Source organism: Neurospora tetrasperma (assembly GCF_000213175.1).
Source record: "Neurospora tetrasperma FGSC 2508 unplaced genomic scaffold NEUTE1scaffold_81, whole genome shotgun sequence".
Taxonomy (NCBI): Eukaryota; Fungi; Ascomycota; class Sordariomycetes; order Sordariales; family Sordariaceae; genus Neurospora; species Neurospora tetrasperma.
The window spans coordinates 9,715,336-9,739,773 of record NW_009799179.1 but is presented as its reverse complement, the minus strand read 5'-3'; the positions used below and the strand labels follow the sequence as shown (position 1 = coordinate 9,739,773).

Below are 24,438 nucleotides of genomic sequence, written 5' to 3'. Positions count from 1 at the left end.
TTGGATTCTTTGAAAAAAAACTTAGCAAAAAATTTTTTTCCTAAAAAAACTTAGTATTTATAGACTACGTATATAAAAATTAAAGAGGTTTTTTTTATAGTAATATACTATAAGAAAAGACCAAGCAAAGATTAAATTAAGGGTAAGAATTAAATATTATTAGGCGGTAGGAACGGAATACTAAATTCTATGTAATATTATAATATATTACTTTATAACTATATAATAACCCTTTAATAACCCCTTTAAAATAAGGAAATAACCCTCTAGAAACTGATTATTAACCGTTTATAAACCCTTTTAAAACCTTTTTAAAACCCTTCCGGAACCGTTTTTGAACCCTTTTTCCAGCCTACACCTACGCTTTAATTTTATTAAGAAAAATATTATAAGAAGATTATAGGAAATTTATAACTAATTATTAAAAAACCCCTACCCAACTTTAAAATTAGGTATTACTAGTATCGGCCTTACTACCCTCGTCCTTATTATTATTATTATCCTCGGGTTTGAAATATATTTTATTAATAGTATAATATTAATAGCGTTCGTTAATATATTTCTTTAAATTGTATTTAGTATATTTAATTTACATAGTCACTTTTACAAAGTTTTAAACCTCTACATTCTTATAATAGAGTTTTATACCTACTATATTAATAATAACAATAATATCCTTTAGAATGCTAAAGGAGCGAATTAAGTAATAGTTTTATATATTCTTATAATTGTAAAAGGTAATTATAAATTTACTAATTAGCCAGGGTTTTTAAGAAATTAATAAGCTTTTAATAACCCCTAAAAAAGTAGATATTAAAGGGGTTAAAAAAGGGGATAAAAGTTTACGCCTAGAGTATCTATAGCCGGAATAGTATTTTCCGCTATTTAATAATTCGTTTAAATTAACGTTTATATTAGTAAACTAGCAAAAAGCCTTACGGGTATTATTAATAAGAGGGCTTTTAAAATCCTTTCTAAACTTTTATTTAAATATAATATTATACTTTATATAATAGATAATACATTTACAAACCTTTACCTCCTTACACTATTCGTATTTAATACCCTCAGTATAAATAGCTTTAATAGCGGTTTTTTTAGCTTTTAATAATATATTAGTAAAGGGTTTCCAAAATATTTTTAAAGGGTTTCTAAATAGTTTCCTAAGGGTTTTTTTTAGGAGTTTTTAAGCGTTTTAAAGGCCCTTTATAATCCTTATATATACCCCTCTAAACCCCCCTAGAAACTATAGTGCGGTATTTAATTTTAATAATAGTAGTTTGGATAATAGTTTAGCGCTCTAAGGCGCGTTTAAATTTCTTTTTGGCCGGGGAGGATACCGCTTTCTTAAGTTTAGCGATTTATTTATTAAATATTATAATATCTATAGTAATAGTATTCAAAATATATTTTAATAATTTATATTAAGCCATATTATATTTATATTCATTAGCGGTTTTTTTACCCTTAATTACCCCTTTCAAATTTTATTCTAAACCCTCCGATAAACCCTTTAGAAAATATAGGGGAAAGTATTAATTTACTAATAACTATAGTTTATTTATTATAGTTGGAACGATTATTAATATTTATACTCATAAATTCGTCCTTTTTAATACCTAAAATAATATTATATTTATTTTTATAATAGTAATAAAGAGCGTTCTTATTTATTATTTTAGTATGAAAATAAATATTATTACCATCGGCTAATATATAATAGAACTTCTTATATAAGTAAAGTTCGGCCGTACGGTATCATTTATTTTAGTAAAAATAAAGGGTTAGTAAGAGGTTTCTAAATAGTCTCCAACGCTTTTATAAGATTTAAAAAACTCTATACTTATTCTGGCAGGTAGTATATTAATTATAACTATAACCGCAGGCAAACCTTTCGGCTAAGTTTTAAACTTCTAGTATTTATTAAAGACTTTCCAAAAAAATTATATTACTTTATATTTGAAAAGAAAGTAAGAAAAAAATTAACCTTATAAAAACTATATAAAAAAAAGTCAACCCTGCAAAATTTGTATAGAAAAGAAATTAATTCTGCGAAAACCCTACAGAAAAAAAGAGGTTGTAGAAACCCTATGGAAATTAATTAATTTACTTCAAGAGTATATTTAGTTAATATAGTGGTAGTTATTAATAATATTATTAAGGGAGAGAAAAAATAAAAATCAAACAGTAATTTTCAATTTTTAAACCCTCCTTCTAATAGTTCGCTTAGTATATTTACTTTTTATCTTCTATCTGATATTCGTTTTAAAAAAAAAATATTAATATCCTTACAATTTCTTTTATAATTAATAAGACTTCTAAAAGTATTATATAAGTAGTATTAGAATATTGAATTTATATATAATATATACATTAAGTATATATCATAAAATGTTGAGCTTATATATATTTAATTACATTTTGTACATTGTGGGGTATACCTTCGATATTTGTACCTGCGAGTTAAACGCAGGTTGGCTGCAAACGAGACCCACAAGGGGGGTCGCCTCAACTAGACACCGACGCGAAACTGAAAGGTCGCATCGATCATTGGCTGTATGTACACCGCGTACCCGTGCATTGACCACTGCACTGCATCGAACCCCACCATTTCAATCGCCCCGGTCGCTCACAGCTGCCAGGTGCTCTCGGCTACCATCATCATCATCGACAAGCGATCGAGTGTTATTTTATCAATGAGATGCCGCATCTTCTGATGGTAACGCCACGAACGCTCTCAAACCTTCTCAGGCACGACGGATTATGAGGCAACAATCGATCAACAACAGCGACTTAATGTTTTAACAGGCCGACTATGGTAGACTAGACGGCAGGAAGTTAAGTAGGGCCGACGTGCAGCTGCACCTCCTCCCTCTCTCTCTCTCTCTCGCAGATTGGCCGTCACTTTCTCCCTTCAGTTCCTCCCTTCACCTCTGTTCTCATTTCCATCTCTCAGGTGTGGATGGGTAAGTAAATCTGCCAATGCGTCAAAAGTTCAACAAGTCAACGACAGCAGGAATTACATATGGAAATCGGCATCGAAAAGAAAGAAACCCTGTCTCCGGCGGCAGTGCTCACATGAGGTTACAGTACTAAGGACTTTTTAGTTTTTTAGCGCTGCAGATTACATCACTGGCCGTGGTGACAAGTGGGTGGGTGGGTGACCGCTGAGGTTCTTGAGTCTTCGCTCTGTGTCGTCCATTTTGGGAACAACATGAACAACATGGGACGCGTCCTGGATGGTCGGTTGTTTTTGTGAGTGGCCAATCACAAGCCGCCGCTAAGACGTTGGGATCGCGTTCACGACGCGTTGGACTTCCTTCATGGAACGGTCCGAGGGGGGCCATCACTGGTCCTTCACGCCATGATGATTCCGCGGACGGCCGGTCTCTCTGTCAGTAGGCAGTACTATTGCTGCTACCTTTGCTTCCAGATTGGATCTCATGTTTAAACTTTCGATGTTATTGTTATTGTCAATGTCGTGATGTCGTGATGTTGTGATGTTGTGATGTTGTTGATGTTGTTGATGTTGTTGTCGTCGAAGCTGGGTTACACTTGTGAAGCGGCGGCCTCCATCTCTCCACATCCAAGCAACTCCACGCCGGCATGAACTCCACTGCGGGCTTCAAGTGTCAGAGTTAAGAGCCGGCTTCCGTGCCGCGACAGGTGGACAACGGACCCTTGAGTTGTTGTTGTTGTGTACACGATTGGGTCGTTGTTGCGCTTGTTGTTGTTGTTGTCGGTCGTCGATGTTGGTTCACCACTGGCTGATCTTGTGGTTTGTATATATATAGATACCTGTGTATATGTTGACATGGATTTTATTAACATGGTGTGGTTTTCAAGAGACAAGAGATGTTATATCCGAGGGAACGACGTATGTGACTGAATTGACAGGATCTCAAGAGAGATGCCTCCTCAACCCTTGTCCCTGTTCGTTCCGTCCTCTTTCCATCTCTGGCTGATCTGATTCCGAGGCTGATGAAGCTACTGTACGACCTTGCCTTGTACCTACATACATTATACTTATACATACACATACATAGCACATCCATTCCCACTTTTGACGGACCCTTGCCCTCGCTATCGCATATCGATCGCATCCACGCAGAGTCCAACGACCCGAGTTCCATCCGCTCGTCCCTGCAACCACTCACCACTTCCATCTACTTTGTCCTCCCCCTCTTGCTCTTGTCGTCTTTGCGGCTCTCTCTTTTTTACGACCTCACCTCTTTGCGACTCGCTCGATTATAGGTGCGCGCTTCTGGCGCATTTCCCACAAACCCTGGCGTCTTGGTCGCATCATCCGCCTGCTTCTATATTCCATCTCAAGACAAGAAAGTTGGCAGCAAAAGACGCCCGCCCGCGCGCACTTGCGACTGAGACCTTCCGCTCAGTTGATTGATTGATTGATTGATTGACCCTTTCACTCCGACACTCGCTCTTTTCCGCAAAGTTCACCTTGACGACACCAAACACCAGCAACAACAACAACAGCCAACACCTAATTTCCCCCAACCATCCGACACTGCAGCAGTCTCGAGCTCAGTCCCCTCTTTCTTCCCTTGCAGACGCAACGACAATACAACTTGAACGCGATAAGGAGCCACGCCGACCACGCCGACTACCTACTACTTACGCCGATCACGACGAACCACGACCACGACAGCATCGTGTTTCACCATAACAATTGGCACAGTACTACACCCATCCTCTATACAGTCGTCGGTACTTCTGCCTTCTGCCCATCAATCCTTTTGCTTTTTCCTTGACTTGTACACGTACATAGTACGTCCTTGGTTCCTTTAATTCCGCCGATTCGGCCTCTCTGCCTGCCGCACCCCAGCCATCCCCATTTGGTCCGCCATTTCATCTCTTTTGTTTTGTATTGCATCGCATCGCATCCACAGCACCTTGACGGTCAGGTCGTCGCGTCGCGTAACATCAACAAAGACCGACCGACCGACCGACCGGCCGACCGCCTTTGCGACAAAGAGACGGCTTGCGCCGACTATCAACCGTCTGGGATCTTCCTCTCCTGTCGCCCTTCCCTTGGTACCTTTTCACCACTCATTTGGCGACACTCGACTTCTCAACACCACATTCGCCGCGCCATCGAGTCCTCGTCGCCGACCTCGCTCGCGCCTGTTTCAACTTATTACCACCCTTTTATTCATCCCTTGCTCTTCCCGTCCCAGCCCAATACCGCATGACGCTTGTATAAGACATAATGGACCAACAACATTCCTCCGGGCGTGTAACAATGCCACGCGACTTTCGCTATGCCGTCGCGCTCGAACTTCCCGACGCCAGCGAAGGACCAAGGACGCCTATAAACCTAATTCCAGAACATGACGGCTTCCCCCAAATTCCTTCGCCTCCCAGACCCCGTCTCAAAGTCAAGAGACGCACCACTTCGAACCAGCTCGCCGCGTCACAGCAATTCCTGGCTTCCGTAGCAGCAGCAGACCTCGCCATCCCCAGTATCGAAGAGCCAGAGTCAGACCCAGAGGACTTTACCATGCATCCCTTCTCTCCAGAACCCTATCAAGACTCCCTGTCTTTGCAAATCCCCCGGGCCAGGGCGTATTCAGACGCAGGACCAAAGACACCAGTACCAACACCCATGGCGCTACCAACATTAACACCCCGTCGATACCCGGATTGGACCCTTGGTTCAACCAGTAGCTTCGAGTCAACACCTGAAGAGGATGACGACGACATAAGCAGGCCATCAACGTCCCAGTCCACCCAGACCAGCGACTCCTTTCCGAGCCAATGGTCTCAACTCTCTGGAGACGACGAAACCGACGAATGTGACCTTGAAATCGCCTCCCTCGACGGGAAGGAGGACACTCTACATGATTTCGGCACAGCAGGCCTTCTTGACTTTGACGAACCAACCGAGACCCTGCAACCATTATCCACCACCACCACCACCACAACCCCCAAGGAAGCCAACCTCCAATTGAAATTACCGAGAAAGAAAGTCCCCTGGACTAAGCCGATGAACGATCACCTCTGGTCTTACTACTCCCTCTACCTGCAAGACCCCAAAGTCACACCGTTTCGCATGGGCAAGAACTGCATTCCACCGGAAGGAGTGTGCGCACGAGTTGCCCGCGAAGCCATTCGCACCTGGCGGGGGTCGAAAGCGCAAAGGAGCACTGCCGGTGGCAGCGCCGAGGGAGCCGGGACGTTCATGTGCTGGCCGCATACGCAAGCAGCCACGAGGGCACAGCTAAGGGAGTTATGCCGTCAAAAGGCGGCAGCGGCAGCTAAGAACCACCGCTTCCTCTCTCGAAGCGTAACTCCGATGCAATCTGTCCAGACGCCCAGGGTGGAGCGGCCGTTTGCGACAGGGGACATGTCCATGTCTCTTACGTTGTCCACATCTGAGCACATGCAGCCACAAGGGCCATTGGCACAGTTGACGAGATCAAGTCTGAGCATCTTTGAAGCTCTACAACCCATTCCGATCCCACAGCGGCAGCCAAATGACGCAGATCAGGAACCTTTACGGGGCCGTCTTGGCTCTCCATTATTCGGCCCCTTCCCGAGATCCGCTGGACAAGCAGACTTTGACGACCCTGAACCAGCCCAACCGCGAAGCTATGGTCCTTCCTCGTCAGCCTCCCTTGCCGCCGCAATCGGCGCAATCACCACTCGCAAAAGGGGCCAGACGATTTCCCATTCCCTCCCGGGTCAACATAGCCGGCCGACAACAGGCAGACTCCAAAGCCCCGTAAGACTCAGCCGATCCAGTGCGCCTGGTAAGCGGAGGAACACGCATTCGCAGGGTGGAGACCACAGAAAGAAGACTGCTTCTGCTCCTGCTCCTGATTCCGTAGCAGCAGCAGCAGCAGCAGCAGTAGACTCCAGGCCAAAGGTAGAAGAGGGCACCACCACCTCCAGCACTACCAGAGGCCGAAGGTCAACCGAATTCAGTTCAACATTAGGCCACCGATTTGACGACTTGTTTATCCCAAGGTCTACTTCCACCGGTGCCGATCTCGCTGCTGCTCCAATCCCATCCGAGCCACAGGCACAGGGCCTCCCCAGCTCCATCAGCATGCCAGCAATCCTCGGCTTTACTCCCTTCCATGTCGCCCCACCTCCACAAGAAGAGTCCAATGCCCAACCACCTGCCAGGCTGGGATCGCCGTTGAGCTTTACCTCTACCTTTTCTGCTACTCGCCACAGCCACATCCGAAGACCGGGACACGGACAGAGTGTAGATCTGGGGATGCTTGGTCGTGGACCAGCTGCGTTGATGCAGCAGGCTATGAATCAAGGGCCAATACGTGGCGGGAGGCGGAGCCAGGAGTCGATCAGTGAACTCCAGAGACCCCGACCAGAGGCTAGCAGGACCAACAGCACTGGAAGTGGAAGTGCAAGTGGCAGTGGCAGCGGAAGCGAGACAACAAGAGGTGGGAGGATGGCGGATCTGAGGCAGCGGTTAAGAGAGTTTAGTAGACGGAGGGGTGGGGAGGGCGGGAGGAGGAGGTCTGGGAGTCCGTTTTAAGTCCGTCCCTCTGTCCATTTCTTTTGCTTCTGGGATGGAGTGTTCTTGCGTATGATTATGCTTTACGGAGGAACGGCGTTATGAGAGTGTTTCTCCTTACCTACTACTACTGCATGGCCGGCGGAGAAAGTCGGGGTTCATGGCGTTTATGAAGGCATATGTCTGTTGGCATCCGCATGCACCAGACGGTTGTATTGAAGAAGGAGGATGGATGAATATCCTTGGAGAGTTCCTACCAGTGACTTCACACAGTCAGTACGCAACGTGGTGGCACTGGCTTCATTTACTTATTGTGCCGCGAGGCATTCCTTTCTTTGCATACTTGGTATCTCTTTTTTTCTTTTCTTTTTGGACTTTTGTTGTCTTTGGGACGGACCTCTTTACTTCGCTCTACTCTCTGTACAATCAACCGTACCATGGTGAAACAGTACATGGCGACTGATTGGTATCTTTCTCTCCTCTTTTTTTTTCCCTCACGGGTTTTGGTCATGTACTTGCCACATGGAACGGCGTCAATAGCGAAACTCACCTCACAGCATATCTAATATCTTTCTTCTAGCCTACTTAGATTCTCATATCACTCGTTATCTTGTTTATTCAGATACATGTGAACTTGCAATACTCGTCTCTAGCGCACATTGTTCGATCATTAAAGGCTTATACTCGCATATAGCTCAACATTGCAGCTTGGTGACTTACCCATGTCTTGACATCAATCAAGCCCGATGGACGTACTCGTTCTCTGCATTCCGCTTTTGTTTAATTATCCAGTGACATTGGACCAACAGCCCAGGAATGTGACTTGTGAAACAAGACTTCAAAAATACCTACACACGTCTCACATTAGTAGAGTTCCAATCCGGACACAGTCAAATCGCATTACACACAGTCGTCCTCAAACCCTCACCGGATCTTAATAAATCCACCAAGTCCACGCCAGAAGTACATACTGCCCCGGCCCCGGCCCCGGTCCCGGCCTCCGGAGTTTGACGTGTTGTTGCCCGCTGCCCAGCAAGGCGACGCTTGGACCCACACCTGTTCGGCGCCTCCCGCCCGAAGCGGGACAGCAGTGCCCTGAGTGGGGTTACATAGTGCTGCCGCCCGCCCCTGCGCCTTGTCCCGCCCGGAGACTTTCATTCATCTTTATTAGCGTTGCCCCGCTGAATGCCAACGCCAACCGCGGCATTCGAATTCCGGGGTTCGGATCGATTAACATCTTCAATCGACACTGCTGGCTATGTCGACGCCTTTCCGTATAGCTTCACCATTCAGCTTGTGGTCGCAATAATAGTTCCCGACCGTCGCTAGCTAGACTCGATAGGTATTCGGTCTGACGCAACACCCCGAGACCCCGAACCCGAGCTAGGTATCGAACCATCAAGCTACCACCAACCTCACCCTGCACCGCGCCGAACCACAACCACACGCGTTTCCCTCCCGTCCTCCAAGCCCGAAGCTCCCCTCCAACCTGACAATAGAGACCCAAATCACAAACACCATCGAGCTCGACTCCGCCATCCAATGCCAACACCATGAAGTTCAACGTCACACCTAAACGAGGCGGGGCTCCCAGCTTCCTGTCCATACAACAATTGCTCCTACTAGGCTTCGTCGCGCTAGCTACACCCGTTGCGGCGTCCATTGGCGATCGGCTACCTGAGTTTCAGGAGTGTATAAGGGTGGGTTGTCTTCCAACCTGGGAGTAATAAGGACAGCTTTGCTCTGTACAGACAAGAGGAACCCAGGACAGAAAGAGAGAGACCGACTGACGTTATACTGGTACAAACTAGGTCTGCGAACGCGAAAACTGCGGTCCGGACGCTGAACACCAAACGCCCATTCGTACGTCTTCCCTTTTCCCCTTCCCCTTCCCTCTTCCTCCATCCACTATCTAGCTACCTACGCTACCTTTGTCGTCAAGAACAACAACGATCTGACTGCTTGCAGCCCTCCACCGCCGCCTCCTCCTCTGGTCCTGCCCCTCCGAATGCGACTACACCTGCCAACACCTCACCACCTCCTCGCGCCTCTCCCAATCTCCTCCCCCCTTCCCTCACCCAGTCGTCCAATACCACGGTAAATGGCCCTTTATCCGTTTTCTCGGGATGCAAGAACCTCTCTCCGTTCTTTTTTCGCTCGGCAACTTCTGGGCCCACTACCAAGGCCTCTACACCAAAATCCTCCCCAACATCCCGCCCTCCTACCCCTTACGGAAATGGTACATCCTGCTCTCCTACGTCGGCATGGCCTCGTGGTTCTTCAGCGCCGTTTTTCACACAAGGGATTTCCCCGTTACCGAACAACTCGACTATTTCGCTGCGGGCGCCAACGTTTTGTACGGACTGTATTATACGGTTGTGCGCATCTTTAGGCTGGATAAGAAGGACACGCCGCGCCGCGAGTCGCTTTTGCGACTGTGGACGGCTTTGTGCATTTTGATGTATGTGGCGCATGTCACGTACCTGAAGATGTGGGCGTGGGATTACACGTATAACATGGCGGCCAACGTGGCGGTCGGGGCGGTGCAGAATCTGCTGTGGAGTTGGTATTCGTGGACCAGGTACCGGGAGCAGAAGAAGGGGTGGGCGGCGTGGCCGGGTATTGTGGTGGCGTGGGTGTTGGTGGCCATGAGTTTGGAACTGTTGGATTTCCCGCCGCTTTGGGGGAGTGTGGATGCGCATAGTTTGTGGCATGCGGGCACCATTGTGCCGACGATTATTTGGTATAAGTGAGTATCTTATCCAGTTGACTGAAGCTAAAAGGGAGATGGAAGCTAACTATTATGTTACAGTTTCTTGGTTAAAGACGCGCAGGATGACATGGCGAGGAGCGAGAGGCTCAAGTCTTAGGAGGGTTTGAGAAGTTGACAGTGTACAGCAAGTTAGAGCGCTGACAGAATGGAATAGACATTATGTTTGTTTACGCTATATCCAGAGGATTGATACACGCGACGCTGACGAGAACGACGATTTTATGTTTTCACACCAATACCCAAGACCATAACACTCCTCCCGGACCCCAAAGGCTTCCTTTCGCTTCACTGTTCTTGGTCTCATTCTCGTCGTCCGGAGAAGCACTTCTGTTGACACCAAGCAAATCGAGCAAGCGCAGCCTGGCATCGTCCTCGTCTGGCTTCTCACTCTATTTGTTCTCATCCGCCTGACCTTCCTAGTCAACATCGTTTTCGTCACCAGAAGAATCTTCATGATAAACAGCCGCCAAATCGACAACCTCATTCATCATCCGAGGAGTCATCATGAGGAGAATCCTCATCGGAAGGATAAACAGGCCTGACACTGACATCGACATCCTTGTTTCCATCAAGAGAACCCCCAGCTTTTTCGGCATCGACATCGACGCCTTCAACAAGAGTCGGCTTGTTCTCCGGACTATTAGACCCAGAGAGGTGATATCTGTCTCCCTCGTCGTCGGCGTCTTCCGAGGAAGACTCTTCATCTGGAAACATCTCATCATCCGAAGACTGCTCGTCCTTGAAGAGTGTTGCGATTTCCGGGCTAGACATGCTGTCGCCTTCCGACCTGCTTTCCTCCTCCTGGCCGGGCTTTGGACTGGTGCTCTCCTTGTGCTCCAACATGGTTGACTGCTCGGGGATAGCGTCTTCCGACCGGGTTCCGTCCACCTCCCCAGACTCTGGGCTATCTCTCTCGATGTATCGCAAGATAGCTCTCCCACGCAACCCGGGGTTTTCCTCCCAAGGAAGCACTATGCTGCGATCCGTGTCAGAGTTCACGCTGCCCGACGGCGAGGGGCTAGCAGAAAACAGCACTGGTCCCAAGCCGCCTCCACTGTTCCGGACCGGCAGATCACCTGTAGATATCGGCATGCGTCTGGCGTCGTCGGCCCTGGTGCGGACCTCTTGGAAGCCACGTCGTTCCATCTCATTAAGCAGGGCCATGTCCATCAAATCCGCAGTCACGCCCGCATCCTCCACATACTTTGTTCCGCCGGCGCCAGCCTCATTGACAACCTTGAATTCTTCCTCCTCTGCGCACCTTTCAAACTCGATTTTCCTCTCCCTCTCCTTCCATACTTTCTCCTCAAGCTTGTTCCTCGACAACTTGTCCATAATCCTGAATAAGTCGTCCAACGCGTCTCGCGGAAATTCCAACACCCACCGCACACCCATTGGCTTTTGCTCCTCACTTACTTGCTCATACCCCAGCTCCATCGCGAGCCTTTGGACATTCTCCTCCATGTCCAAGTACCTTCTCATTCTCGCATCGATCGGATACTCCACATTCCCGCTCATCGACGGCCCCGCGCCACCGTGAATTTGAATAGCATCCACGTCCTCGAGTAGTCCAAAGACATCACTAGTTGTCTCTCCTAGCGCAGCCTGCAACTCCTTATCCCCCACTCCCGGCCTCCAAAAGTCAATTACCTTCAACCCCAGCACCCCTTTCTTCCAAACCGGAGCCCCCTTCCCACTCGTACCCACATCGAACCCCAAATCAAGATCCAGTCCCTCCGCCTCCTTCACCTCATGCATCCTCTCATCAATCCTGTACCGCACTATGACCCCCCTACACTTGTTCCTCTTATCCGCCACACACAGCACAACGCTCGTAAACTCCTTCTCCACCCACACGTCAAAATTGGGACGTCCAAATCCCTCCTTCGCCCCCGTTTTGGACGGATCCAACGCCCGCCAGCATTCCTTGTCTGCAATCAAGCACTCCGGCAATGCCTTCAACCCCATTTCATAGTCCCAGCCATCTGTCGTCGATAACCTGCCCATAAACGGGCGAAGCGCGTACCCTTGTTCACGGATACACCCCTCAAAATGTTGTAAATCCGCCGGATCTCGTCCGTCGCGCTCGAGGCTTCTCAGTTGCGCCATTTCCCCTCGCTTGCGGAGTTCGAATGCAATTCTTTCGCTTTCGGTGTCGTACTAAGGTTTCACCGAGTGTTGGTTCCTGTTATTGTTGTTGGAGGCAGAATAAGGAGGATAATTGAAGCCGTAGGGCGCCGTGTTGCGTGGCTTAGCTGCAGGAGGAGGAGGAGGAAAGGAAGGAAAAGGTAAATTGGAATCTCGAAGATCGGGAGAATAGATGGGGCGGGCATCTGGTGACGGGGCAGCGGAGTAGCGGGCTAAGCGGGCTGAGGGTCGAGAAGAGTCACGAGAGGAGGGGGAGGGAACTTCACGCTCGTCGAACGAGCTAGGTGAGCTGCCACGACGGCTGTTGGCCGCCAGGTTGGCGGCTCTGGCGGCAGCAGTGGCACGCTCAAAGAAACTGGGGGCGAAACCTGATGGAAAGCCCGTACGAGGAGGAAAACTAGCACGAAGAGAAAGGGGACAACGAGAAAAAGGACGAGGAAGGGGAGAACGAGAAAAAGGACGAGGAGGAGAGCGATGACGAGGGCGAGGACGAGGTGAAGTAGAATGGGGAGATCGAAAGTGAGGACGAGGAGAAGATGGAAGATATGGAGGACTGGAAATAATTTGATTGCTGTCGGCACGGGAAGAGAGGGAAGGGCTGTAGTTCGTATTGTCTGTACCGGTCTCGTCGTCGATGCCCGCGCGTGTCAACGGCCGGCCACGCTCGAAGTCGTCGGCCCCGGTGGAAGAGGCGGAGCCCATTTTGGGTAGTTAGCTTGGTAGTTCCGAGTGTAGTGTGTGTTTGTGTGGTAAGTTGGGTTGGTTGTTTATGGTAGTCTTTTTGGTGAACTGATGTGGGAAGCAGATTGGAGCGATGCTTGTCTGTTGTAGTTGTGATCAATGATGTTGGGTATGTTGTTGGATGGACATTAACCAAGATTTAGCTGTGCAATATTGTGTGATGGTATAGTTGCTGAAGAACGATCAAATGATGGATTGGCGTAACACTTGATGTTGTGATGGTTGGTGACAGTGACTGGTGTGTGGATTAGGTTGGTAAAATCCTAGATTTCAACTTACTTCAGTTCAAGTTGGTGTCCAAGTTAGATGATTGTACTTCCCTTCAAGAACATCTGCCCCTTATAGGGCCTCACAACCTTTTCTTAGCAAGAGGAGGAAAGTGGGAGGCAAACAGAAACCAGTCTGGTGGTGGCTCAGACTTTCCTCTGTTGGCCAGACTGCATTGCCTGCAAGAGCTCATGGTTCAAGGCTGGCAATTCCTCAAGGCAATAACCAGCATTGCATCTGCGACTTTGCGAAAATAGAACCCAGAGGAAACCTCCACCTGTGCCTGTGATACCTACGGGAAAGTCAGTTCAGTGACAAATGAGCCGACTCTTTTGTTCCTTCCCTTCGATACAGAACTGTTCTCGATTTTTATTTTTTATTTTTGAGGAAGGCCATGATGGCTTGATGCTGGCGAGCAGACATGGACATATTGTTCGAGGCTATCATTATCTGGTCCAGTATTCTTTGCAAACAGATGCTAGAGATGCAGTGACTTCACATACGGTTGTCGTGGCAACAAAGCGGGAGTCAAAAGTGGACAGAGTCCAATGTTTTGATCACCATGCCATTCCTGGAAAAAGGGCATCACTGTTCCAGAAAACAAAAGACAAAAAGGGTTCATGCAGGACAAATTTCCCCTGGCAGCGCCAAGACGGTTCATCCCCAGGATCATGGGTGGTCGACGTAGTGGGTATCCCTAGGAGACTTACTGACCAATCAGAAAACGGACCGGGAATCAGCGTGTAAGGTGGCCTCAACTCAGGTCCGTTAGCGTTTCGTTTCGTTAACAGTTAAAAGATACTAAATAATCCGGAGGGTTGATTGATTGATTGATGGTGATGAAGTAGCGAAAGTGTCAACGAGAACTTAATAAGTGCTTATTCGTTTGTTAGATTGCTGCCCCTCGTTTCTGGAATTTGGAGTCTTTGTGAAGATCGCCTATCCCGTCCCGCCCGAGCTACAAGGCTACAGCTGAATGAGAGAGTTGACATTCCACTAACAACAGCCTGGAGCTGGAGCTTTGAGTACCGTTGTCAATTCCACAGCTTCCACCCGTTCCCGCTTGGTGACGCGCAAGCTCCGTCCCTCTACGGGAACCAACAACACCCAGCAAGGGAGGAAACGAACCCCTCCACCAACGAAACCACGTGGAACCTTCCATTGGAACATTCCCTCGTCCCTCGGCTACTTAGGGGTAGAACTACCTGCTCATTACACTGTGTCCATATCCAGAGAATTCAGTTGGGTCATTGCCGTCGCTGATTCCACCGAAGCCCGTCCGCCCCTAGAGGCAACTTTCAACAAACCCGCCGACGATCCAAGATGGCCGGGAAATCGAGATTCACCAAGCTCGACGCTTTTACAAAAACAGTCGAAGATGCCAGGATCAGGACAACATCCGGAGGCATCGTCACCATTGTCTCCCTGCTTGTTGTCTTGTTCCTCTCGTGGGGAGAATGGAGAGACTACAGGAAGGTGGTGATACACCCCGAGTTGGTGGTTGACAAGGGACGAGGTGCGCATACTTACCCCAACAACAGCAACCCATAGACAGTAGAGCTGGATAGTCAAGACAGATAGGAAGAAGAGAAGCTGACCATGACGGAATCCCACAGGCGAACGAATGGAAATCCATCTCAACATCACCTTCCCCAAAGTACCCTGCGAACTCTTGACCCTCGACGTAATGGACGTATCCGGCGAGCAACAACACGGCGTCCAGCACGGCGTCAAGAAGATCAGACTTAGGCCCCAAAGCGAAGGAGGAGGCGAGATTGACGCCAAGATTCTTTCTCTGTACGTTTTCCCTTACCCATCTCCCCCTTCCATTACCTATTACCAATAGCACCACCACTAACACCTCTTACCCAACAGCCACGCCGCCGACGAATCCGCCACCCACCTCGATCCCTCCTACTGCGGTCCCTGCTACGGCGCCCCGGCCCCTTACAACGCCAAAAAGCCCGGCTGCTGCTCCACCTGCGAAGAAGTGCGCGAAGCCTACGCCCAAGCCTCATGGGCCTTTGGCGACGGCGCCACCATGGAGCAATGCCAGCGGGAGCACTACACGGAGCGGCTGGCCGAGCAGCGCCACGAAGGCTGCCGCATCGAAGGCGGCCTGCGCGTCAACAAGGTGATTGGCAACTTCCACATTGCGCCCGGCCGGTCCTTCTCCAACGGCAACATGCACGTCCACGACCTGGCGCAGTGGTGGAGCACGCCCGTCCCCGGCGGCCACTCCTTCAGCCACATCATTCACTCGTTGCGATTCGGTCCCCAGCTGCCTGACGACTTGGTTCGCAAGTTGGGTGGTAATGGGAAGAACACGCTGTGGACGAACCACCATTTGAATCCCCTGGACAACACCAAGCAGGAGACGGACGATCCAAACTACAACTTCATGTACTTTGTCAAGATCGTGCCGACCTCTTACTTGCCCTTGGGGTGGGAGAAGCAGGCGGCGCAGAACAAGGCGACTTGGGAGCAGGACCACAGTGTTGGACTGGGCGCGTATGGGTACGGATCAGATGGAAGCATGGAGACGCATCAGTATAGCGTTACCAGCCATAAGCGCAGCTTGACAGGAGGTGATGATTCGAAGGAGGGTCATGGTGAGCGGTTGCACAGTAGGGGAGGTATTCCGGGCGTGTTTTTCTCCTACGTAAGTCCCCTATACCTATCTGGGTGTGGATTTATAATATGGTGGTGGTGATGAGTGCTAACAAAGTGGGCGATAGGACATCTCCCCCATGAAGGTGGTCAACCGCGAAGAGCGCGCCAAGTCCTTCCTTGGCTTCTTGGCTGGTCTTTGCGCGGTCGTGGGTGGTACCTTGACCGTTGCGGCGGCGGTAGACAGAGGCTTGTTTGAGGGCACGGTGAGGTTGAAGAAGCTGAGGAGCAAGGATAACTAAACACATGGATATCTGCTGGTCAAGGGAGGTGAAAAAGCAGAGGTAGGTATAGATTGATGGGTTGGTTGTGTCTACAGGCGGGAGAAGTTGCAAATATTTCCTTTTTTTTGAGATTTATTGAAGTTTATCTGAATCTACTTAGGTACATACAGCAGAATTGTTCACGGTGCTAATTGATTTCCCTGCATGATGAGCGTCGCTGGTTTTGATGCGATGTGAACCTCCATGATACCCTCCCTACCCTATATCGAAACGAGTATACCCAAAGTAAAGGTCAGGCAGTTTCAAAACAAACTGAACCCCTTGAAACCACCATCCAAACCACCCTAACCCCAGCCCAAACGAACGAACCCGACTACCCGGGACCCGGCCGGACGGTGTAAGCTACACTGCCTCTACAGGTACTCAAAGCACGCCGATGTGGACCCCCAGTCGGATCCGGGTGGGGCACGGATCGGAGGGATCGGTACGCAGCATGTGCCTGGCAGCTAAGGTAGGTAAGGTAAGGAACAAGGTACCTGAAAAGGGCCGGAGAGTTCGGTCCGAAACAGGGGCCACCGAGAGTCTGGATACGGACTGAACTCAATCTCGATCATGACCCGATAGTCTGGGTCGTCATATTGTACACTGTTTTCTATGTATCTGTTTTCGTGAACAGCTCGATGTGTGTGCAGAGGAGGAGTGCCGCCGGTGTTGCGGCTGAAAACGTCAAACTCCACTCGCGAGACTGCCTAGAACAGGGCTGTGCAGTGCAAGTTGGCTGTTGGGTACTTAACTACACTAAGCTCAGCAGGAAACTAAAAAAATTCGCCACGATTAGATCGGATTGATCGTGTTAGTTAAATCGGTTAAATCGGTTTGGATTGTTGGACATGAGGAGTGGCTAGATTATACTTTACCCTTTTTTTAGTCGTTCGATCTTCTACGAGGTTCGTATGCTTTAGTTACCTACCTTGGTACATGTTTTGTGCCTGGCAGAAGTATGTTTTCGGCAGACAGCAGCTTGTTTGTCTTGTGTGTCTTGACTTGGGTGTCTCTGGATTAAAGTTACCTCAGACATCGTCAGACCTCGCCATGCTTGCTTGTGATGGTTAACGTGGCAAATCACGATGAGGGTTCTGGTTTGGTTTGGGTAGAGAGGTACTTAGGTGTTACTCTGCCTTCTGTAGGTTCAGTTGCTCGGTTAGATCTCAGTTTGGATGTCTGAAGACTTCCATCGTGGGCAATTAGATGATGGAAGGCGCAAAGTGTTTTTGCATTGTAGACTGTACCCGTAATGTTTCTTTCAATTGAAGACGAGATGTTGAATACCAGACAAGTTCGAGATTTAGCACCAGCAAACTGCAAGAAGCTGCATGGTAAAAGCTGCCTGATGGACCTTGAAAGGTATACATACTGTACTGTAGCAAATGACAGACCTGGACTCTCCCGCATTTTTTCTCCCTCTTCTTTCGTTGTTGGGGTTGCTGGATCTACTTGGCAAAGACTCAAAGACTTTTAGACTTGGAGGATCTCGGTCTAGATTTTGATTTTCAAGCTGGAGATCTGAAAAGGATCGGGAAATCGGGTCGTTGCGACGGTGATGGCGATCTGGACGCAGCCAGTCCCGTTTTTTCCCCCAGCCTTTGTTGGTGTCTTCGTAGCCGTGTACTTCGCATTGATGCTCGGCCGCAGGGTTCAACGCATATCAGAGAGTGTGTACCACAGTGGTGATGTGCTAGAATCGTGGTAATGAACGCTACAGGAATAAAAGGAATTGCCGTATATAGGTGAACTTTAAGCATGATTTCTCGTTCGTACCGGTGAGAGCAAGGAGAGAAAAAGAAAACAACAAAATCATAAGAAGACGAACGGATATCCCAAAAGGGCTTAGCGGCCATGGGAAAAAGATCCGAACTTCCCTTCTGTTTAGTGTCCAGTTCATCTCGTTTCAGCACTCGCATCGCAAAATGACAGCGCTGTGCGCATGGCATGCAGCACGCAGCGAATGATGCAGGTCCCGCTGAAGACTACATTGCGCTTTCGTGAGTGCTGCATTCAACGGAAATCGTGGAGAACCCCTGCCATGTTGAACTGTTGTTGTCCGTTTTCGTCTTCGCTGTTCTTTGCTTCTGTTCTTCCATTCTTTCCTTTTTTTTTTCTTTTTCCCTTGACGGTACTGCTGAGTTTGATCTCTGATGGCGACGTGGTGGCAAAACCCGTGTTTGCTCTCGGTGCAGTGGCTACAGGTAAGTACAAAGCGGCAGCGGCAGCGGCTATGCTTGTGTTAAGTTGACCACGACAGCGTCAGCGGCATTCTTGAGGAACGTTGGACAAGAAACGGAGGTCATCAAAAGTGCTGATGAAGCCAAGAAGATATCATGAACAATAGAACAAAAAAAAAAAAAAAGACCCGCTATTGGTGGGTGTTCATCTCTACCAAAAGAGGTGCTTCATCTCCCTGCCGTGGCCTACCGCGTCCCTACTTATAAACCTCATCATAGGGCTCATTAACCAAGATCCCAGTGTTTCCAACCATCTCCCACGTGTAACCGGACGGGAAGGGGTTCCTCGTTTCCAGTCTTCCATCAGTGCACGACATCGACACGAGATTGAGTTGGCGGGTTCTATCCATCCCTGTGCCATGTGCCACGAGGTAATGATGGAGGCAGCAAACAGATTTGCATGTGTTGTGTACCTCGAATTCTTTTTTTAATTGTTTTTGCCGTAGTCGTTTCGTTTCTTTTCTTGTCAAGTGTTGGTTGAGAGATTAGTGGATAGATGGATCGCATTGGGAATCCGATCGCGTATCATCCCGAGCGGGGCCGTCGGACGGTCGGCCGTGACTTGACTGATCAGTTTTGAGAGAAAACGAGATTTGGCCGAGCAAAAGGGAAAAAGGGACAAAGGCTTGACTCTGGGCGACGGATCAATGAGCGCTCATAACCGGAAGGCTTTCTGTAACTCTCTCCTCTCTCGCGGTCTACCTCTGGTTGCTACCGTGCCAACAAAAAAGAAAAGCCATGTGAAGCATCATCGACGTTGTTTCAACAAATCCCGAGCGAGACCGACAGTTCAAAAAATGCTTCATGCAGGAGAGATGGGCACCTGACAGCCATACAATTTCCGGCCCCAAAGACGTGCATTTTCCGACTATAGGGGTTCTATTGTCTTATAAGCCGCAAGCAATGCCCCTGGTCGAGACGTCAAATGGGGAGACCAGGGGGCCGTTTAGGAGAAATGGACCACATCTAGAGTTGCTTGGCGCCATGCAAGAGGTTTGAGGATTTTGGAGTCATGTTGCACTGCTTTGAAGCATGACGGAACCCAACGGATGTGCTGGACATTCGAATGCGATGAGTAGTGTACTATTTCTGTATGTATGTGCCACGTTACATAGTGTATCGTGATGAGGGGGGCGCCGTTGTGCCGTTGTGCCGTTGTCGGTGTGGTCAGGTCGGTCTAGTACCTCTATGAAAATACTGTATAGAGCCCCTACCTCTACCTATTGCGAGATGCATTTGAGGGGTCAAGAGATAGGCTGCCATGTATCAGAAAAGAGACCTGGAGAAAAGGGGGACCGGTGATACCATTGCAGATCTTGGAGAGATGGGGCTTAATCCGGTGGATGTTGCGTGGTTTCGAGATGCAGATGTTCGACCGTTTCTGGAGATCAAGTCCTGGAGAGTGGAGGATACTTATCGATGAAGACGAGTCGCTGGAGTTGACGACAAAGGAAAATCATGCATGGAAAATCACTGCAGTCAAGTTGTCGGTAGGTAGGTAGGTAGGTACCTACCTCTGGTTGTATTTTTCACGTAAGAGCGTGTATGTACCTACACTAGTACTCATTACCTTATGCAAGTAGTACCTTACTAGCGAATGACAACAGTAAGAGCGACAACAGTAAGAGGGTGTCTTGCATCGTTCGCTCTTTCTTTCATGAAGTGAGTGTCTTGCATCGTCTTCCACAATCTCGAATGCTTTCAGGAACGTGAGGGAACGCCATCCACACAGCTATTCCTGTTCCACTCTAGCGCCCTTCATTTTTGGAACACAATTACAGACATGTTACCGTGAACAGCCTAGCCGCAATATTCGCCCGCCCATCCGGCCCACTTAATATCCCCAGATGAACCCACTCGATGCCCGAACGCTAGCGTGCTAACCAAAGGGTGTGCATCAGACGCGCTGAGACGAGGTTACAGTGGTGTCAGTTAGTGAGTGAAGGTGCCCCCGTCATTGGTCCCGTAGTGTTGGCCCGCTCGTGGCCTAACAGACCGTTTTTCTCAGGGACCCGCCAGACCCGTTCGTCCATGGATGCCTCTCTCTGCCCACAGAGATGAACTTCCCTTGAACCTTGAGAGAGTTGGGATGACAATTGCAAAGAACAAGCAAATGGGCTTCGAGATTCCCCGATTCCACTTTCTGCTCGCTCGCCCATGCATGTCCACTTTACTTCCATCCATTGTCACTTTTTCGACTCCATCAATGTCTTCTTGACTTTGTTGTTCCCTTTCCTCGGGCAAAACAACCGGTGTCCCCCTGTTTGGTTCCTACCTTGCCTACCTACACTACCTTTTTTCCCTTCTCCTCCACGACTCGGAGTACCTTGGTGTCCCTGTCGTTGTCTTGTCTTTTTTTTCCTTTCATCCCTAGAGGTACCCGACCCTCACTACCACCATCACTTGCAAACCCTCGAGGTCCCCCTCCTCCTCCTCCTCTATACACACGTCTCCTCCCATTCTTCCTACCTAACCTAGGAGAATACCAAGGACGACATCCATTCGCTTCCAGTCGAGAGCCGAACGAGAGACGAGCGAGTCAATCCGAGAGCCGAGTCGCAATTCCTCAACCACCTTCACTACCCTCGGCCATCATATCCTCGACAAAAACCCCCCGTCCGAATTAAATTATAGTCACTCGTTGTCGATCGCTGCGACTCCCCGTCCACCAGATTCCAGTCCACCACACCCCCCCATGGGCCACTGCTAGGACTGATTCGCTGTCGTCCCGTCATCGTCGACCTACCTCACCAAGCACGACAGCTACCCCGTGTTAGGTCGACCGTTCGAATGCGCCCTTCTCCAGCATCGGAAAACCTGCTTTGACGCACACCACCCGACACTCGCTTGCCACCCCCCTCCATTCTCGAACGAGTCCATTCGACGAAAGGGGAGAATAGGGATCCTCGAGTCCCTGCATCTGCATTACTATCCGGGATACCCACCGATTCTGCCTGTCCTCGAACTCGACGACGGCAACAACGCTCGTTGAACCACACGGCCTAACCACAGACCAACACCACGCTCGCTACCTGTCCGTCGTTCAAACTCGACCTCCTCATACTTGATGCACCGTCTTTAGTTCGAAATCTACACTTTCGACTCTCGCTGTGACGTTGCGGCCTCTTGGCCGACTCGCCAGAATCCGACCTTTATACTCGGATCCATACCCACCGACTTAGGAAACTTCTCTCGGCCTTCTCGACTCCTTACGGAACAAACATCCAATGGGTTCCGACACGGCCGACACAGAATCCATCATGTCGTCCACACCACGCCGTCCAGCGCAGCTCGACATACGGTCCAAGTCAGCAATGTCCGTCTCAAGGCCACTGAGATCCCCTCGACTCCATGTCGCCGGCGAGGCGCCCCCAGAGCTCTCCCCTCTGGATGCTTTTGCCATGCAGAGCCGGCTGCTTGCCAAACAACTTGAAGAGAGCGCAAGGCAGGGCCGGCGCTTGAGCCGTTTGCCGCCTCTGACTACCGATAGCCCGTTAATTGTACAAGGCCGTTCCGAATACTTTCGCTCCCTATCCCAAGACTCTGGAAGCGATGAGGCTTACACACCGCAGCACAACGTCGGCCTGGGCCTGAGACACGAGGTGGACGAGGACGTGAGCAACCGACCCAAGTCGATGCACCCGCGCATGAGCCGCATCCCACCCACCCCAATCGAGTCATCCGTTCCGATGCCCGCTCGACCGAACCTCGATGCCGAAAGCGTAGAAGGAGAGATCTCTTTCGGAATCGGAGCCCGTAGGGAGGAATCGCCCCAGCCCCTCGACCGCAGCCCCGAAATTGAGCGACGATCGGCTTCGGCCATGGGAACCCGAGAGAGCATGGCGCGCTCACCACCGTCGGCACCGACTTTGACTCGGGCTATGACTTCGCCGGAGCACGTACAGGGTGGCCTGCTGCCACCTCGCCCTTTGTTCCCCAAGCGATCCTCGAGCATGATGTCTTCGCCCCTGGAACCGACTGACGAGGATGGGCTTGGTTCGTTGGGAACATCGTTTCACTCTCAGGTCTCTCAGGGTTCCCGCAAGATGTCTACCAGCAGCAGCATCCTGTCTCCTATGGGCCGCAGTCAACGGTCGCCCTCTATTGCATCGGACATGTCCGGACTGCAAAAACCATCTATGAACTTTTCCATGCCCATGAGTCGGGCAGAAACCCCCTCCTTCGAGTTTCCAGCTCGCCAGCCGTCTTCTGACAGCCATGCGTCGTTTGTCTTGGTTGATAATGAGGCGCATACCCCGGTCAGCATGAACGGCGATGGTTTCCCTGACCCTGACGGTAACCACTCCTTCCACAATGTGCAGTTCACATTGCCACGAGGAAAGTCAGTTCGGCGGGCGGAAGACGAGAGGCCTGAGTTTGGTACGCCCCTTAGGCAGGTCACTACCAACGAGCAGCCTCCGTTGCCTACCTCAAATGAGCTTCTCCCCCGTGCTCACGTATCCGGACAGCTTCCTCCATCGCCATCGAGCTCAGTAGGACCTCGCCTATCCGAAGACCGCCTCAGGCAGATACCATCCGAGCAAAGCAAGGTAAGCCTCGAGGTCCCCAGGTCAGCTTCAACACGGCAACCGTCGCCAGAAGCCATTGGTCGCCTCTCAACAGACAGTGCCCTCGAGCGCGCCCGACCGTCAACGTCTCCAACACCCGACAGCAATCAAAACAAGACGGCCACACCCACGGCCACCCCAACGTCGACAGCAGCACCCTCCATCGCTGCTACGCACGACACAGCAGCCACTCTCACAGCTACACGCTCTCTAGGCCAAGCCACCGGCCATCAGACCATGGCCGAAATGACCGCCGAAGAGCACGTCTCCAAAGCCGTTGCCCTGCACGAAAAGGGTGCACTGCAAGAATCTACGTGGCATCTCCGTCACGCGGCAAAACAAGGCCATCCCACGGGTATGCTGCTCTACGCCCTCGCCTGCCGACACGGATGGGGTATGAGACCAAACCAACGTGAGGGAGTAGAATGGCTCAGAAAGGCCGCGGCAAGTGTCAATTTGGAATTACAGCAAGATGACGACAAGACAAAGGAAGGAAAGTCGGTGGATAAGGTGGAGCACAAGGCGAGAAAGGCGCAGTTTGCGTTGGCGCTTTACGAGTTGGGTGTGTCTCATATGAATGGGTGGGGAATTGAGCAGGACAAGGTTTTGGCGTTGAGGTGTTTTGAGATTGCCGGGTGTAAGTCTTCTGTCTCTTCTGGTGTGAGGGTTTGCGAGAGGGAGTCGATTTGCTGACAAGGAAACGATATAGCGTGGGGCGACGTGGACGCTCTAGCGGAAGCTGGGTTCTGCTATGCCCAGGGTATCGGATGCAAGAAGAACTTGAAGAAGAGTGCCAAGTATTACCGAGAGGCGGAGGCCAAGGGAATGAGTATGGTTGGAAACAGCTGGTAAGTTTTTATCCTCGTGTTTCTCACTGTCTTCGAGCTGGGAATATGGGATAGGGAGGCTGACAACAAGGAACAGGATTCACAAACCAAAATACGCCGATGATCCGAAAGACGGGAAAGACTCGAAACACTCACGCAACAAGTCCAAGTCTAGGAAAACGCTGTTTGGGTGGAATCATTCTTGAGGGATCTAACAGCACGACGGTTTCCAGTTATCTTCGACTATACCCGGCACTTTATTCTTGGTTAGGTTCTCTTCGCCATCTGGCCCGGTAGGGCATTCATTTGTCGATCTCCAACACTCAAACTTGGAATCTTTCCTCAACTGACGATAACGACAATGCATCTCAATCCCATCTAACACAAAAACAAGCACCAAATACCCATTCCAAATATCCACAACCCGTTTATAC

The 24,438-nt window shown here is 49.8% G+C and overlaps 5 protein-coding genes across 5 annotated transcripts; 4 read left to right on the top strand and 1 right to left on the bottom strand.

The window, feature by feature from the left end:
* Positions 1-5,263: 5,263 nt before the first annotated feature.
* Positions 5,264-7,525, top strand: NEUTE1DRAFT_93417 (uncharacterized protein; the record flags this gene model as incomplete). The annotated part of the gene is made up of 2 exons (XM_009859066.1): positions 5,264-6,773; positions 6,858-7,525. 2 exons carry the CDS (start codon positions 5,264-5,266, stop codon positions 7,523-7,525), a joined length of 2,178 nt encoding a protein of 725 aa, XP_009857368.1.
* Positions 7,526-9,057: 1,532 nt separating this feature from the next.
* On the top strand, positions 9,058-10,418 carry NEUTE1DRAFT_106664 (uncharacterized protein; the record flags this gene model as incomplete). Its single annotated transcript, XM_009859065.1, has 4 exons — positions 9,058-9,204; positions 9,316-9,367; positions 9,473-10,253; positions 10,403-10,418. 4 exons carry the CDS (start codon positions 9,058-9,060, stop codon positions 10,416-10,418), a joined length of 996 nt encoding a protein of 331 aa, XP_009857367.1.
* Positions 10,419-10,757: 339 nt separating this feature from the next.
* Positions 10,758-13,239, bottom strand: NEUTE1DRAFT_93415 (uncharacterized protein; the record flags this gene model as incomplete). The annotated part of the gene is made up of 2 exons (XM_009859064.1): positions 10,758-12,233; positions 12,450-13,239. The coding sequence occupies 2 exons, from the start codon at positions 13,125-13,127 to the stop codon at positions 10,758-10,760; spliced, it is 2,154 nt and encodes a 717-aa protein (XP_009857366.1).
* A 1,284-nt stretch (positions 13,240-14,523) lies between these two features.
* On the top strand, positions 14,524-16,514 carry NEUTE1DRAFT_151014 (uncharacterized protein; the record flags this gene model as incomplete). Its single annotated transcript, XM_009859063.1, has 4 exons — positions 14,524-14,949; positions 15,050-15,230; positions 15,309-16,095; positions 16,172-16,514. The coding sequence occupies 4 exons, from the start codon at positions 14,757-14,759 to the stop codon at positions 16,343-16,345; spliced, it is 1,335 nt and encodes a 444-aa protein (XP_009857365.1).
* Positions 16,515-21,869: 5,355 nt separating this feature from the next.
* Positions 21,870-24,370, top strand: NEUTE1DRAFT_127007 (uncharacterized protein; the record flags this gene model as incomplete). The annotated part of the gene is made up of 3 exons (XM_009859062.1): positions 21,870-23,814; positions 23,887-24,025; positions 24,102-24,370. The coding sequence occupies 3 exons, from the start codon at positions 21,870-21,872 to the stop codon at positions 24,208-24,210; spliced, it is 2,193 nt and encodes a 730-aa protein (XP_009857364.1).
* Positions 24,371-24,438: the final 68 nt, after the last annotated feature.